Source organism: Cornus florida, unplaced genomic scaffold, assembly GCF_030987335.1.
Source record: "Cornus florida cultivar Cherokee Brave unplaced genomic scaffold, ASM3098733v1 CherokeeBrave_3.0.0_Hap2_Chr05, whole genome shotgun sequence".
Lineage (NCBI taxonomy): Eukaryota > Viridiplantae > Streptophyta > Magnoliopsida > Cornales > Cornaceae > Cornus > Cornus florida.
In genome coordinates this window covers 107,446,314-107,463,754 of record NW_026775575.1, presented here as the reverse complement: position 1 = coordinate 107,463,754, position 17,441 = coordinate 107,446,314, and the positions used below count along the sequence as shown (strand labels likewise).

Genomic DNA, 17,441 nt, shown 5'->3' with positions numbered 1-17,441 from the left:
TAAGTTATTTCTTAACAACTTTTTTTTTTTTTCATTTAATATATATACTTTAATTTATTTCTTTTATTAATATACACACATACAAAAAATAATAATTAATGGGTTCATGGTTATAACGAGTTGATCTTGTCCATTTTTAACCCGTTATGAACGGATTAAATATAAATCTTAACCCGTAATGACCCGTTTATTTTAACCCAACCCAAACCCGACCCGACCCGCCCATTTGCCACCCCTAATCCTAATCATGCTCATTAACATGATTTTTGGGCCCAACATGATCATGTCGGAAAGAAGATCCTAGTTCGTCGGTTGAGAGGACCTGTTTTTTTGTTGGGAGGTAGAGGAGAGACTTCAATGTGAAGTAGAAAAAAGAAGCAAAGGAACCAAGAAGTACCACCGCATGAGGAAGCTGAGTGAATAATACTGACACCAGAATAATAGGATAGGAGGAAATTTCTCAACAATTACCATCTTTGGAAGGATTTGAGATCCAAAGAATTTAAATCAGCGCTAAAACCCTCTTCAACTCGTAAGCCAGATCGATCTCTTTCTCTAGAATATTCTTTCTGTAAGTCTCTCTCTAGAATTTCATGTTATATTACTCTTGAAAAACCCATTTCACGGTGTTTTCGATTTTTAAGACTTCCCTTTAGATTTGTCTAAATTATTTTATTTTATTTATTTGTTTGTTTATTTGTTTGTTTGGAAGAATGAAAAACAGGCATCTAATTATTGATAAGAACTCATGCTAAGTTTCTTAATCTAATGCCCTGTGCTTCTGATTCTAGAAATATAGTGTAATAAATTTCTTTTACATTTTAAAAATTGGTTAAATGGTAGTGTGATCATATTTTAATTTCTCTTCCTACTATAATTCAAGAATGTATGTGGGTTTAATGCCAATGCCCAATTTGAATTGTTGATTAATTATTGTAGGAATCATTTGGTTGTTCTATTTCTGAATGCACCAGAACTTTTTCCCAAAAGAGTTTGGGAAAATAATGTTTTGGGATTATATGTGGCCATAATTTTGCAGCAATATGTAAGAAATTTAAAAGAGAATAATATTATTTTGCAGCAATATGATTAATTAACTCTCTCTCTCTCACTGTTGGTCTGTTACGAGGAGAAATTATATAAAAATCTTATACGTTGGACAAGAGTAGATTTATAGTGATGTATTATGCATATAATTTCTGCTGAATTTTTTCATGGCAATTATGTTTATGTTTTATCAGCAAAAGTAAGTACTTCATTTATTTTTGGTGTTCAAAAATAATCTTGCTTGTATGGCAGTTCCAAATTATAGAGTTTCTATAAATTTGCAGTGGTCTAATGGCCGGCAATGGTGTGAAACAACCCTTGCTGTCGAGATTGTTAGATCCTACACTTCAAACCACTCAAAATGGTTCTCTTAAGAGGAGAAGATTTCGGCGCTGCAAAAGTGCTCTAGCAGATTTCGGCGCTGAAATGAATGGCAATGGATCACTTCCATGTTCTCGATCCTTTTTTAATAACTTCCACCCTAGTTTTAGGAAAGTATTCATATTATTGGCTGTATATCTAAGTGCAGGTACTGCTTGCTTCTGCCTTGTCAGTGACCAGATCAAGGGGAAGAAAACCAATGCAATTCTTGATGCTGTCTATTTTTGTATCGTGACAATGACAACCGTTGGATATGGTGACCTTGTGCCCAATTCTGTGCTTGCCAAACTTCTTGCCTGTGCTTTTGTCTTCACAGGAATGGCATTAGTTGCATTATTTCTTAGTACTGCAGCTGACTACCTAGTTGAGAAACAGGAAATATTGCTGGTTAAATCTTTACATATGTATCAAAATGTTGGTCAGACAGAAATCATGAAGGAGATTGAAACTAACAGAGTGAGATACAAGTTAATTACGGTATTGATCTTTATTTCGGTGGTTATGCTTGTTGGAACAATCTTCCTTGCAACAGTTGAGAAGCTAGCCTTTATTGATGCATTTTATTGTGTTTGTTCAACCATCACGACCTTGGGCTATGGAGATAAGAGCTTCTCAACAAGAATTGGCCGTGTTTTTGCTATATTTTGGATACTGACTGGTACTATTTGTTTAGCTCAGTTCTTTCTTTATGCTGCTGAGCTGAACACTGAAAGCAGACAAAGAGCTTTGGTCAAGTGGGTTCTTACTCGGAAGGTGACAAATTTAGATTTGGAGGCAGCTGATCTTGATGATGATGGGGATGTTGGGTAAGTTGAGTCTACTTGTTCTGAGCATAAGATCAGTTTAATGAGCTTTTTGGTTCCCTTTTTTGTGTGTGCATGTGTGCTCTCTCATTTGAGTGTACATTTAACTGTCTATAGTTCTTTATTTTTTTGTTTTGCTCAATTAATATTTGAATTCCAATAGGGCTGCTGAATTTATCTTGTATAAGCTAAAAGAGATGGGAAAGATCAGCCAAGAGGATATTGCACTTGTGTTGGAGGAGTTTGAAGCTCTTGATGTTGATCAGTCAGGAACATTGTCCACATCTGATATAATGCTTGCCCAATCATCTGACACGAGGAAGTGACTAACAAAATGGGGAGGTCATCTTCTCATACACTTGTGAAAAAATAAGTTACGTATGTTGCTCCTTTTACTTAATAATCTTGTATCCTTAGATTATTAATCTAATGATGTAGTTCACTGTGTTTCATTATTGCTTCAGCAAGTCTCTTGAGGTTTATATATCTTTCATTTAGACCTTCATATGAACTGAATTCTTGATGTTGTGCCTTGAACATTATTCATCAAGTCGTTTTGTAGGAAAATCAAGCTATTTTAGTTACTAAATAAAGACTTTCCTTTGCTTCATCTCTTATTTGAATTTCTCTCGTCTTTGTTAACGAGGATTTAGAAGTAGCGTATGAGGTTAGTTTTGGCAATGACTCAAGATTTGTTGACATCTTTTATTATTCAGATATTGTTCTTAGAAGAGCAACACTGGGCATGGACTAGCAGAATAAGTTGAATAACTACTTTTCTGGAATAGGTTATTAAGTTTAGGAAGAATAAATTCCCGGTGTAGGATGTTAACTTTAGCAATGTGATGGATTGAAGAATAGATAATTCATAAGCCATCAGGATTATGGTTTGTAAAATGAAAGTAACTGGTCATTCCAAAACTGTAGGGTGATGATTCCCAAGAATTTCAAGTAGTATTGCCTAAAAATATTGTGGATTGCACATTGTGAGAAGCGCGGCATTTACTTCCGGTTGGTTTCATTTTAATCTGAACACATAAAAAACACGATATATGAATTTCACCTTATACCATGACAAGTATTCCTGACTAGCAGGAACTGAAGTGCTCAAGCAGATGGACTGAAAATAGTTCAAACATAACAACAATTGTCATTAGCGGAATGAATGTAAAAACGCGATAAATATGTATCATAGACAATTAGATGTGCGTTTAATTGGAAAGCTAGAGTTGTTTTCCTACTGCAGAGTCTAGGGCATGAATAAAGCTGATTTAAGAATTGTTAATAGAAACATGTCTTCCTGTTAATGTTGGTCATATCTTGATGAAAAAATATCTGTCTAAAAACAGAATGCATATGCAAGAATACAAACATGTCAGTAGTGTAAGTTTATAACTTCATTGTAAGAAATTGTAGACGAAGTTTCGTGTCCCAGCTTTTGATTCTCTGTACTAGGCACTGATGGGATTCACATTATTGGAAGCTTTGGCATTGGTTGAAATTATTGTACTGCTCTCAGAAGCTTCCTTTTGAAGTGACAGGTTAACCATTTTTATTGAAGAGCATTCACTAAAAAGGTAAACAAAACACCTGCAAACAATCTAATCATATCGCCCTAGACCTGGGTCCACGGCCCCATCAATCTTCACTATATTGCATTGAAGAACACTTACTGTATTTGTAAATACATTAGGTTAAGGGTTGGCACTGCACATGTGACACTGTGATGTATGCAGGTGTGTGTTGTTTACTTCCCACAACATGGGAGTACCAAATCCGCTCTTGAATACTGAATTTTCTTCGATTTTAATTTCAAGTCGGTGCTTCAAAGCCTAGCTTTAGTTTATTCAATTCCGATTCCAAAGTATAGATACCATGTTACCCAACACATCATTGGCATTTTAGATCCCTACATCAAATAATGTTGCAGTTGAGATTAATGTCAATTATTACTATCCCTCCCTCTTCATTCAACTTGTTAAATGGAATGCAACTTCTTTTTGATTTTTCCAACTTAATTTTTCAGGAGAAAAATAAAATAAAATACTTCCAGCCACGTGGGCTCTCGTTTTTGGGTTATAGCCCAACAGTGTTGCTATTTCTAATTTTGGCTGACCTTGGGCCACCACAAGCCCAGATGGCCATATCTCTAGCTACTTTTACAAGTTAGCTTGAAATTGACAAACTGCTATTAGAGTCCAATCCAGCCCCAGTTAAGACGGTAAGCACTTGATCAAGACATCATGTGTGATCACCTTTTTAAAGTAGAAGGTTCAAGATTCAAGTCTTTACAAGGACAAGTGTATATAGGTTGAAAAAAAAAAAAAAAAAATACTTGGTGATGTTAAGAAAGTATATAGGTTGAAACTTTGAAAATGAACCTCAGTAAAATAGTTTTCTCATAATTTTTTTTTCTCAATTAAAAAATATATATATTTTTGGTATTTAATAAAGGTTTAAATCTAGGTTGAGGTAAAGTTCATCTAATGAAACGTGTAAAATAATTTATCAAAAATTGTTAAATAAGTTATTTTTGTTAAGTTTTAATATTTTTATTTTTCGTAAATATTTTACGATAATTAAAAAACACAAAAAACATTTTTTGGAAAATATTTTACGGGTTATACTACTTTGGGATTGCAAATCATTTTTCTTTCTTCTTTATATTATTCGGGTTGCATTTGGTTGAAAATATCAACCCGAAGCCCACTAACTTTTGTGGGGCTCACTTTCCATCGGACCTTTTTAACTAGGTTGCGTGGTGCACCACCATATGGTAGGAGAATATTTATAAAATTTGTGGGCCCATCTTGAGAATGAATCAGACGTCCCGGATCAAGAGCATGTTGAATGATGGGTTAATACCCCCACTCCTCGTTGAATGTGAATCACTGTTGCAGCATGTTATTTCTGTGGACTCTTCTTGTTCGTCACTTATCGAGAAGCTGCACACTCCAGTACTTGCTTTGAAGTTAGAACACAAAAATTATTTATGATTTCCTGATTTTTATTCTATTATTGAAAAAAATTATGAGTTGTTAATTTGTCGGTGACTAATGGATGTACGACATTTTTTCAGGAATCTAAAGTACATCAACGTGATTTTAGGGCTTACGTGGAGAAAAGAAACATAAGATTCCATCACACTTCATTCATAATTATCCATGAAATTGAACAAAATCACTGCAATAAGGGGTTGTATTTTATAGTCATAATATTTATATGACCATAAACCAGTAACCTTCCTACCTTTTAAAATTTTATATTTTAATCATTCTATGATATTTTGTTTAGTTTCATGCTATTTATTGTTTTTTTTCCTCGGTAAATTCAAATTATTGTTTTCCCTACCACTAATACTTTTAGTTAAAAATAAATAAATAAAAAAGAGTGTTTAAACTTTTTAGCAATGCATACGAAAAGAAAATAGTAACAAGTCCATCATAAGGTACTCATGAAGTGGATAATTTACCTTGCATGGAAAAGGTAATGCGAGTACAACATATTTTAGAGGGTAAGACTTAGTACAATGGTAAGATTGTTCCTTGTAATTTAAAAATTAATATCTTAGAGGTTGAAACTTAAGGCAATGATTATCGTTGCTCCATTATGACATCAAAATTATGGGTTCAAAATTAAGAAAATAGCATCTCCACATACAAAGGTCGTGCACATTTGATGCAATACTAAGTTTGCGTTTTAGATTATCAAATTTATATGAACTTTTGGACGGGCAAAAATTCAAACCATGCTGCTAATATTATTTTGGTGCATGTACTTTTCGAAAATCAAATCAGAAATAGCTTTATGTACATATTTATTTTTATAGAAAAAATATCACTTACCTCTTTTGAGGTTAGGCTAAATTACAATAGTACCTTGAAGGTTGTGTTAGAAATATGTGTGAATGGACTAATATACCTTTATTATTATATTAATATTCACAGCTTTTTACTCTTTTAACCTAACAACTTTTTTTATTTAGAACTTCCAAAAAAAAAAAAAACTATTTTTTTTTATCATGTTCGGAGCCCTAAATTTGTAGAGCCACCATCTTCACTACCATCGTAACGGCCATAGCCACCGCCTCTGCCATTCCCAACTCCACCACAACCACCACCATAGCTCGGGTCCTGGGCTAAAGCCCAGGTGTCGTGGGCCGTAGAGCGTCGGGTACAACATAAGGTTATTATTAGTAAAGTTTTGTAACTAAACATCCATCTTCGGCTTAAACTTAACCGGTCCGAACATGAACATCCGCCGCCTTGACGTCGGATGCGAATCCAAATTCAGAAACCCCAGCAAGTTGGACCGGTCATCGCCAACAAAGCTGTTCGAATCGCCGATCAACCAAAAGCAGCGAGACTTATGAAACGACGATGATTTGATGATGCTGAAGTAGTCGCGCTTTTGGTACTTGTTTAGTTTGTCTCGGTCGTTGTTGTAGGGATGATGTTTCCGTAAAAGATGATGTTGTTGTCGACTGGGCTGATTGCGAAGTCCAGATCGGTGAAGAACTCGAATATGTCTTCATCTGTAGAGTTTTTTTGGATTGTGGTGGTGATCAGAAGGATTTTTTTTCGAAATCGTTCATCGGGAGGTCACAGAGAGCGAGAGAGGATGTCTTCTACTCCTTCGGAGCCCATGGGTACTGGTTTGACTCATATGGCGGCGAGGTCGCCAATGATCAACTCCATCAGGGGTTGCACCCTCGTTGGAATTCTAATTCCAATGAGGAACTCCAGCGAAGGATTATTATGTATGCCCTAGTACCTTTGTCAAGCCATCACTAACGCCATTCAATCAAAGACATCAACGTCGGTGACTGTCACTGAAAGGGGCAAAGTGCTACAACGAAACGAATTTTGAGGGAGGTAAGTGATAATTTTAAAATGATAGGGGTATCGTATGTAATTAAACCTAACATAAAAAAAAAAAAAAAGTAAGTAATATTTTTTCATTTTTTATTGGATGACAGACCAGCAAAAGTTCAAACCAGGAAGCTGACATTATTTTTGGTGCATGTAGTTTTGGAAATTCAAATTAAAAACAGCTTTGTGTACAGATATTTTTATATGATGAGACACTGATTTATTTCACTCTTGCTTTGCAGGATAATAACTTTTATTAATCTTTATATTACAATTGAGACTTATCTATTTAATTAGGTACTATATGAGGTTTTTTTAATTTTTCTCTCCAATGTATTATAGTGCTAAAAATTGAGAGATTGTCAATCGGTTTTAGCTTAATGGTATAATTTCTCTCTCTTTTTTAGTGTTCGAATTTTAGAAAGGATAAAGTATGAATGTGTGTTTGTTTTACCATTGACGTGCAATTAAAAAAATAAAAATAAAAAAGAAGTTAAAAGGAAGTGTAAGAAATGAAAAAATAAATAAATAAAAATTCAAGAACCTGTTTGGAAGAGTAAAAGATTACTAAATCTACTTAATTATTACCAAAACTCTCTTGCATAAAACAAATATAAATGAGACATATTCAATTTACTTTTTTAAGAATCCAAAACACCCGCTCACTTAAAACAAAAAAATTAGAAAGGAAATCTTTCTCAACAGTGTTTTTGGGGAAATCTTTATTTTCAAATTAAAAAGCAGTCTTTTTACTCTAAAAGAGTCTTATATTTTCTAAGTTCTTGAATATTGTTTTCAATAAATTAAACCAAACAGATCTATTGTATTTTTTATTTTTATTTTTATAAACTATCATAATCTATCAAACATAAAATGGTAGTGTCCTACACAAATATGTAATTAATTGTTCATCATACCTAAATTCATGTACTAAACTTGTTTCTTTCATTCACATTCGCTTCCAATTGATACCTCAATTGACGTCTCATACTCTTTTCAATTGAATGATATTTTGCTAATCATACTAAAATATAACATAACATCTGGTTGATGCAACCACTACTAAATGCATTTTACTGATTTTCTTCCCTTTTTTTTCTTTTCTTTTTTTACTTTATCCATAAAACCAATACCAATTCAATCATTTCAGATATGGAATTTCACTTCGCAAGGGAGTGTCCCAAAGCATTATCCCAATGGTGTCACGTCATAGACTTTCACGACTCTTTACGGTGACAAGATATATCCAATTAAGTCCTCTCAAATATTGTGTGTGTGTGTGTGTGTATATATATATATGTATGTATGTATATCTCTCTCTCTCTCTAGGATAATGTTCTAAGGCCGAAGGGTGCCCGCATTTTGTGTCTATATTCCTTGTGCAATAATTGAAATCATTTATGCAAAAATGATGTTACTTTAATTGAAAATGACTTGAAATGCAATCCAACATTTGGTTGCTCCAAAGACTTTACATCTCTAAGTTTTTTTAAAAATAAATATAAATAAATAAATAAAATCCAAAAATGACCCCACGAAGCACCAACCAAATTAAATCATTCCAGATTGACAGAACAAGTGAAACACAAAACCAAAGGATGTATTAATATAACAATTCTCACATTCATATATTCCACAAACACACAAAGAAAAAAAAAAGAAAAAGGGAAAATAAAAAAGAAACAGCCAATAATGATATTTATTTTATTTATTCTTCCTCGGAAATTAAAATTCATATCCTATCAAATCCTCTAAGACTAAACTGAAGAGAGAGAGAGAGTTAGATAGATTAGACATATTACATGGTTTATTCATCAGATCTGTAACTTTCTTCTTCGGGTCGGAGTACTACTTGTTCGGGTTTGCCGGCAACATAATCCAACAGCCCTTCACCGGCTTTCTCGACCGAACTTTCGATTGCCGGCGGCGATGTCCGGCCGAAGACTACAACGGCAACAAGAAACAGAGCCGTAGAGACCAAGAGAGGCCAAAAGTATACCACGATGTTAAGGAAGTTGGGTGCCAAATAGAAGAGAGAGAGAATGATGAGAGAGAAAGTGGAGGCAAACAAGATGTGGAATTTGAAGTTGAGAAGCTTTTCTATGATCTTCATGGCTGCTGCTGAGTTGGGAGAGGAGAGGTCTCCAGATTAGCTCCTTTGTACTAGCTTTTTCTAAGCTTTTAGAGAGAGAAAGTTAGAGTGAGAGTGTGAGTGTGTGTGTGTGTGTGTGTGTGTGTTGGAGCTAGCTTTTACACTCTCTGCGCCTTTGAAAGATTCTCTGCAGGAAATGCTTTGTTTTAGACTTTTGAGGACCGTAAAATTTCCTTGTCTGGTCATTTTTACGGTTTTACCCTTTTACTTTGGAGTTGTTTCCTCAAATCCCTATTTCTTTCTTTCTTCTCTTGGATAATTACGTATTTGTTTACTATCGATTTTAATTTATGTGAGTCGTTTTGATTACATGTAAAAGTATCTTTTAGCATTTTCGGAGTTGGCCAGCGTGACCTTTTTTGTAGTTAAGGGGTTCGCTGTAATTTGTCAATAAGAATTTTATTTTGTATTTTATTCTTTAATTTATATGAATGGGGTGTGGTAGTTTCATCTTCTTATGTCATCGTAATGTTATATTCCCTTCCTCCCATATTATATATCTATGTTTAGAAATTAAAATTTTTAAGCGGACATATAATTAATGTATTGTCTCTTTTAAAAATTATCAACTTGTACTTTTTTATTTAGATATGTATAGTTTACTAAGTTTCAAATTTTTTTAAAATATAAATGACAGTGATGAAAAGATAAAGTTTATTTATTTTGACTTTTTAAAGTGGGTAACTAATTTAAAATATCTAAAAATGAGATAGTGGACTACTAATATGGGACAGAGATATTAATAACATCATATGATAAGATTCATTACTGTATTCATATACATTGAATTCGATAACTGTCAAAGTCAATTCTTAAATTATAATTTTTGTATGAATATATATTCAGCAAAATTTTTTAAAAAAGGAAATATCAATTTTATTTAATTTTTTCTTAATTATTACTATTATCATATATAGGCAGAGTTGAGATGATGCTGTTATGTGAAAATAAGAAGTTTAAAATATAAAATTCATATGTTTTGAGAAAATTAGAAGATTGACAGCTAATTGAGAGTGTTACATCCACAATCATAGAATTTCGAGCATTGAACATCCATTGAGAATAACTTCACCAGAGAAGGGTGGAATAGTAATTCCAGCTTGAAGTTATTTAGATTTCATTCCCACGGAATCACTGCATTATATGTTTACTTATTTGTTCAAGTGAATCCCTTTTTATCTCTCTGAACTACCTATATATTATTTAAACCGTACGTGGTAGATTAGATCTGGCTCGAGATACTAAATTGTTGCTCCAAAAATAAGTGAAGGTGTTATTTTGCAACTTTGTGAAACCACGGGAGGATTTACTGCTCTATAGCCTTAAAAAAAAATGCAAATGCTAACTTGTTTCTTTTGGAGCTAGCCATTTTAATGCTTGATAAATGTAATTTGTTCATTTCTTTATAAATTTGCAGGGTAGAGACCCAACTTCATCACAGAGCAATAGGAATCAAATCGGTAACGGATGATCACTTTATTGAGGAGGGTTAGCAATAGTGGCACCACGCTTGGTTGAGAATCAATTACAACAGTTGTGATTGATTTTTTAAATTTTTTTTTTTTTTTTTTTCTCAATCCATTAAATGATTAGTGTATATTATAAAATTATTTTTAAATAAAATACATATTACCAGTTAGTGACAAATTATTACCTCATGCAAGGCTATAATTTATTCATTTTCTACAATAAAAATACTCCTCTGAGTCTCTGACCAAGCCCAGCCCTAGGATGAGTGGTTGGGCTGATGAACTTTACGCAATATTTGATTCGGATCTGAGACGGTGGGACCCCGAATACGAGCCGAGCCATCACAATGGTGCCTGAGAGAAGCACAGGGGCCGTTGTCGCTGCACTCTCCTCAATAGCCATAATCACTTACTTCCTCTGCAACAACCAGCGACCAAAGTCTTCCCTGAGAAAGACCCAAAAACGACTTTCACCAAACAAACCCATAAAAGGTCTAATCGATGCCATTGGCAACACCCCTCTGATCAGAATTAACAGCCTCTCTGAAGCCACTGGCTGTGAAGTAACCTCTTTACCCATCTCTCTCTCTCTCTCTCTCTCTATATATATATATATATGTCATTCATTTTTGTTTTGAATCATTTGATCATCCATTTCTTCTCATCCCGTGTCTTATATTGTTGGTTGATCTATTCATTATTTTTTTTCAGATTTTTGGAAAAGCTGAATTCTTGAATCCAGGAGGGAGTGTGAAAGATAGGGTAGCTGTCAAAATTATTGAAGAGGTGAATTAACTTGACTCCTGTTTAATTACTGACGAAATTGAGGAGAAAGGAAGATAACTTAGTTTTGTGTATTTTGTTGTTTTATTTTTCAAAAAGACTGAAAAATCACTTCAACTGAGCTTTACATACTATGAAGACACATCATTTGCGTGGATTTTAAATTATTTATTTTCAATTATTTGGACAAGAAATAGCAGGTTTCTTTGAAAATAATTATCATTTTGACAATTATTTTCAAAGGTTTTGAGAAAATTATTAATGTTAAAAATAGGTTTCTTTGATATGCATGGGTGTTATTGGGTAAAATGTGAAGTATTGTAGTGTTGTTCAATAAAACAAGTTAATTCCTAGAAATGAATATTTTCAGCTAAGCTAGTGATTATGCATTGCCTCAGTGTTCCATTGAAATTAATGCTAAACTTGTTAGTAGCTAAATTCAACAATGCTTAAAATATTCTAACTATTTCGGCCTTTCTGCTTTATTAGGATTTAGGACCAAAATGTTATTAAATTTAATCTTTCTTCATAGCCTTAGTGGTTAGTTCTTTTGCTGTCATCCAGTCCTGACTACTGATGGTGCATTAAAGTATGACCTTATGGCTGGTAAAGCGATTGACTTCTATTGCTAGTGATAGCTCAAGTAATCTTTTTCAATACGGCTACCTCAAGTAATCTCATTCTGTGCACATTAGTTACTGTTTTAGTGTCTGGATAGCCATTTCTTTGGCCATTTTATATGATTTTCCTTTAATATGATAAATACCAGAGTTTTACAATATTATGATGAACTTGTTAGTTCATCCGTTCTGCTCTATTCCCATGGGCCATGTCCTCTATACTTGCCGCCTATAAATTACTCACCCAAAATAATGAATTGGTCAAATTTGAATACCTTATGGTCATTGAGCTTTAATCATTTCCTTCTTTATTGTGGTTCTCTTAATAACATGCCATGTGTACTGCCTTGCATCCCTGGTTCACAGTATTTCCTTGTAAAATCATTTTGAACTCAGTTGGATCATTTTAAGCTTAATTTTTGATGTTTCGTCGTTTGACAAACATGTCTTCGAGCATATTGATTATTGTTTAATATTGGTAGTGGCATGTAAATACAGGTTCCAGAAGAATGTTGTGACAATAATTCTAATTATTTCAGCTGCATTTGCACTTTCTATATTTTATTTCTTCTTTTGCACATCTCTCAGATAGTTGCATTGTTCTTGCTAATCTTGTGCATGTTTCGATCGATTTGTCTTGTATGTTATTGTTTTTTTGGCCTTATATAGGCTCTGGAATCTGGTGAGCTAGCTCCAGGTGGAGTGGTCACAGAGGGGAGTGCTGGAAGCACTGCTATCAGTCTCGCAACAGTGGCTCCTGCTTATGGATGTAAATGCCATGTGGTTATCCCAGATGATGTTGCTATCGAGAAAGTATGCATATTTTTATTTTTGAATTAGCACTTGGGTTATTTACTTGCATTCTTCTCTTACAGTTGACTTGCTTCGAAATTCCCCATGATAGGCTATCAAATTTTTTTTTATACATTTGTTTGGAAGCAATTTATAGGAATAATGGCCTCTAATGTTATTCAACAAATTCCCAGTTACCCATTTAAGATGTGTGTTCCTCTCTGAGAGGAAAAAGAGAATGCTAAATAATTGATATTGTACTTTGAAATTGGTTCTGTATCTTGATTGATATGTCCCATTCATAATCTATGTCGCTTTGACTATTCTAAATGCATCAAGTACCAGTGTTAAATACCCGACACCAAAGTATGGGAGTGGATAATGTTTCCAATTTCTGGTTGAACATCCACTAAGCATTTCTATCCAATAATTCCTCATTACTATATAGCCGTGCATTCAATTCTAATTATGCTCCTTTTGTTGATTAATTCTTTAGGGCAAGTGCTGTGCTTATGATGACCACCCTATGTTACAGAATCATATAAAAGAAAACGATGAATATTAAAAAATATGAAATATCTAGCCTTGTTCTCATGTCATTAGGTTTCTGGATTTATAAATCCAAAAGTAGGCACATACCCATACCTGACAGGTTGACATACGTACGAGTCCATTTAACATAGCTTCTAATTTGCCAAGTACCTCTGGTCTTTATGCTTCTATTTATTATTGGTAGTCTATTTGGTAGAAATTATTGAAGGTTCCCAATCCACCCATGACCTCCCTGCAGGTTTCAAAGACTTAGAGCTTACCTTTGGGACAACTTTGGTAGACCAAAAACTGATTCCAGTGTTTAATATCAGCTCTTGTCATGAGGTGTTCTTTTATTAACTTGCTTCCAGCACTTCCTCTAATGCGGCGAAGTTGTTTGTTAAACTGAACTGGATTCAGGTGGCTAAGCCTGCACTTTGAGAAATGCATAGTTTAACCAAGTATTCAAGGACAGTTTCTTGGAATTCTGTTACTGGTCTTATACCCACGTCTGTGAAACCAAAGATGTATATTAGTAATCTTTTCTTTTTCTTTCCTCCTGGATCAAGGTCTGTTTCTTAGTCTTCTCATGTCACATGCAATCTTTCAGTCTCAAATACTTGAAGCCCTAGGAGCTACTGTTGAAAGGGTTAGGCCCGTGTCAATTACACACAAAGATCACTATGTGAATGTTGCAAGGAGAAGGGCATTGGAAGCCAATGAAATAGCATCAAAGTACCGAGAGTCCAACCAAATGGATGACAAAGACACAGAACAAACTAATCGTTACACATCTGAAGTTGGGAAACAAAGCTTAGTTTTTTCGAGTGATTGCAAAGGTGGTTTCTTTGCAGATCAGTTTGAAAACCTTGCAAACTTCCGTTCCCATTACGAGGGTACTGGGCCTGAGATTTGGGATCAGACTGGCGGTAATTTGCATGCATTCATTGCGGCTGCAGGGACAGGTGGCACTTTGGCTGGTGCTTCTCGGTTTCTGAAGGTCATTTTCTTTTTCCTTGTTCTTTCGAATTTGTATTCCTTCAGTTGTTTTTTCAATTTCATATTCGCTTTAGTTGAGCTGGTCATATAAATTCCTTGGCGGATGCTCAACAGGAAAAGAATCCAAACATCGAGTGGTTTCTGATTGATCCTCTTCCTTGACGGTTGTTCAACAGGAGAAGAATCCAAATATCAAGTGCTTTCTTATTGATCCTCCTGGTTCTGGTTTGTTCAACAAGGTAATGAGGGGAGTGATGTACACCAGGGAGGAGGCAGAAGGACGGAGGCTGAAGAATCCATTTGATACCATAACTGAAGGAATCGGAATTAACAGACTAACCCAGAATTTTACGATGGCAAAACTTGATGGGGCCTTTCGAGGTACAGATAAGGAAGCTGTTGAAATGTCTAGGTGAGTTGATGCCCTTTTACTCCATATTCCTTGGGGTTCAATATGGTTGCTGAGAAAATAAGAATGGCAGCAAGGAAGTTGGTGTTTGCATGATGTCATTTGCTACTTTTTCTGTCTCTCTTCTAGAATCTCTTAACAGAAATAACTTGTTAATTTTGCTGGTTAATGTGTGGCTACAAGCGCTAGTTGCTACTCTCTCCAACTCTCTTTTCCATTCTCTTAAGCCCAGAAAGATAGAACAATCAATTTTGTCCATTCGTTTATTTTGTTATTCCACGGAAATGTAAAATTTCATCCTCTATATTGTCAATAATACTAATTTTGAAATTTTAGATCATATACATATTACAATGCCATTTTTTGTTCCATCAGGTTTCTTTTGAAGAACGACGGGCTGTTTGTTGGGAGTTCTTCGGCCATGAACTGTGTTGGAGCTGTTAGAGTGGCACAATCAATCGGCCCGGGCCACACAATTGTAACAATCCTTTGTGACAGCGGGATGAGGCATCTGAGTAAGTTTTGCAATCCTCAGTATCTGTCTCAGCATGGCTTGACACCCTCTGCGACTGGACTAGAGTTCCTTGGTCTTTGATGAGATTTGATCTGTTTGAGGGTTCCATTGTGTGAAATCCTATATTTTTTATGGATTAGTTCAAGCATTGATGTACCCCTTACACTCCCCTTAATAGATTAGGTTCATATATGATGCTAAGATAGGACGACCTGCTTCCTTAGCAGGATCATGAGTTTTTAATTATTTGTGGTGATCTGCGTCTCTCACACATTCATTTTATTGGAGCTTATTATTATTATTATTTTGGTGTAAAATGTCAATTGACGTATTATTATTATTGTTGTTGTTGTTATAATCACATATGAAGTGAAGAGCAGCTTTGAATTTGTTCATTCAAATTACTTCTATGATTTCTGCAATGCATTAAATTTTGATGGTATGTGTCAAGTTTGTTGGCCACACCATATAGAATCTTATAATGAAACATTCTTTGCGCAATTAAAAGTTTGGAACATTTTGCTTTTACTTTTTACAAGTCAACCAATCAAATAATGGTCAACTATTAGAGGCATAATATTCAATGTTAAAAAAAAAAATCTGGGTACAGTCCTTTTTAAGTTTGTATATATATATAAGTTGAAACAAGTGAAAACTTTTTACAATCTTGATTCCGAAAAAAACTTGGAAACAAGTTTGAAAACTTCAATATAAGAGGGAAAATGTTTTAAGTAACAGATTTCAGTTCCCGCTCACTGCCTCGTGCCTTTGGACTGGTGCTATCAGTCTCAGACCACCAGGACTCATTTCAATTTGCCTTTGGACTGGTGCTATCAGTCTCAGACCACCAGGACTCAACTCAATTTGCCTTTGAAAGCGAGTATTGATTCTCATTTAAATTTTTTGCATGGAAGCACTAAGAAATTCAGGATCACTCTTAAACATGTCCTAGACACTGAAGGTAATCATATAAAACATTGCAAATAATTTCTCAAAAAATTAAAATTTCAAATAATTAAAATTTTAAATTAAGAAACTAAAAAAATATTAACTGCAACTATAAATGAATAAAAAGTAAAGTTAAAATTAGGTTAAAGTTGAATTCACCACCTACAGTTATATTCTAATGGTAATTTCTTACATTTCAAAGTAAAAGTTGGAGAGTTCAAGTTTTCAATCTAGAAAGTGAGCGCATGTATAATTTATGATAAAATAAAAATTTTAAAAGTTACTTTTCAATGTTGATATATTAGTGCGGGTTATTCATCATTTCATCATCAAGATGATAAAATAATAATAATAATTTTGGTGTCCACATCTTAATGTGAGCGTCTAGGTCGCACATTGTAAATCTTGTGTTATAGTGATTTTCCGAAACATTACATTTACATTTATTTTTAAATTTCTAATGTAATGAGATGGAAATCATTGTGTTGAAAACAAAAACATAATGTGCTGAAAAGTGTACACTATAATACTCATTGCAATAGTGGATCCGGGCTCCTTAACTCGAACCCAAAAAATTTGGGTTTGCCCATTATGTCAATTATTTTTCAAGTGACAACAAATAAATATTAAAAAAAAATTTAATAGTATAACAGAGAAAATTCTTTTGATAAAAAAATTAAAATAAATTGCACTGACCTCACTATTGAATTTTAAATAACGGAATCCTCTCATTTAGTCTTAAAAGTAACTTTCTCTCTAATTTTAGCACGAGTAAACACTCACCTCTCATATCATAAAATGGGTCATTTATCATTCTTGTCCGGCAGTGTTATGCTTGGAATTTATTTAAAATTTAATTTGAATCTTAGAATGCTTGAAAAGGAAATTTTGTACATGTAATGATAAATAATAATAAATGTAATGAGTATAATTGTAATTAAAAATCTTTAGGTCAAAGACAAAGAGAGATTGACATTGTTATTTTAAAAATTATGCAAGAGGTATCTGTTATTTAGGCATTCATGAGGAGCTGTCAATGTAATTTACCCAAAAATTGAATGTAATAGTGATGTCACACGAAGTACCGCGTGCAAATGTGTGATTCTATCATTTTGGTGCATA

The 17,441-nt window shown here is 34.0% G+C and overlaps 2 protein-coding genes across 3 annotated transcripts; both read left to right on the top strand.

Annotated features, from left to right (window-relative positions):
• The first annotated feature begins 281 nt into the window (after positions 1–281).
• On the top strand, positions 282–2,798 carry LOC132308355 (two-pore potassium channel 1). 2 transcript variants are annotated; one of them, XM_059806417.1, is made up of 3 exons: positions 282–532; positions 1,332–2,234; positions 2,395–2,798. In XM_059806417.1, exons 2-3 carry the CDS (start codon positions 1,339–1,341, stop codon positions 2,555–2,557), a joined length of 1,059 nt encoding a protein of 352 aa, XP_059662400.1. In that variant the 5' UTR covers positions 282–532; positions 1,332–1,338; the 3' UTR covers positions 2,558–2,798. The 2 variants fall into 2 exon arrangements, with proteins under 2 accessions (XP_059662400.1, XP_059662399.1); XM_059806416.1 differs by having other exon boundaries at positions 282–571.
• An 8,148-nt stretch (positions 2,799–10,946) lies between these two features.
• LOC132308354 (cysteine synthase 2) lies at positions 10,947–15,772 on the top strand. The gene is made up of 6 exons (XM_059806414.1): positions 10,947–11,286; positions 11,435–11,509; positions 12,796–12,939; positions 14,060–14,449; positions 14,625–14,860; positions 15,233–15,772. The coding sequence occupies exons 1-6, from the start codon at positions 11,071–11,073 to the stop codon at positions 15,450–15,452; spliced, it is 1,281 nt and encodes a 426-aa protein (XP_059662397.1). The 5' UTR covers positions 10,947–11,070; the 3' UTR covers positions 15,453–15,772.
• The last annotated feature ends 1,669 nt before the right edge of the window (positions 15,773–17,441 follow it).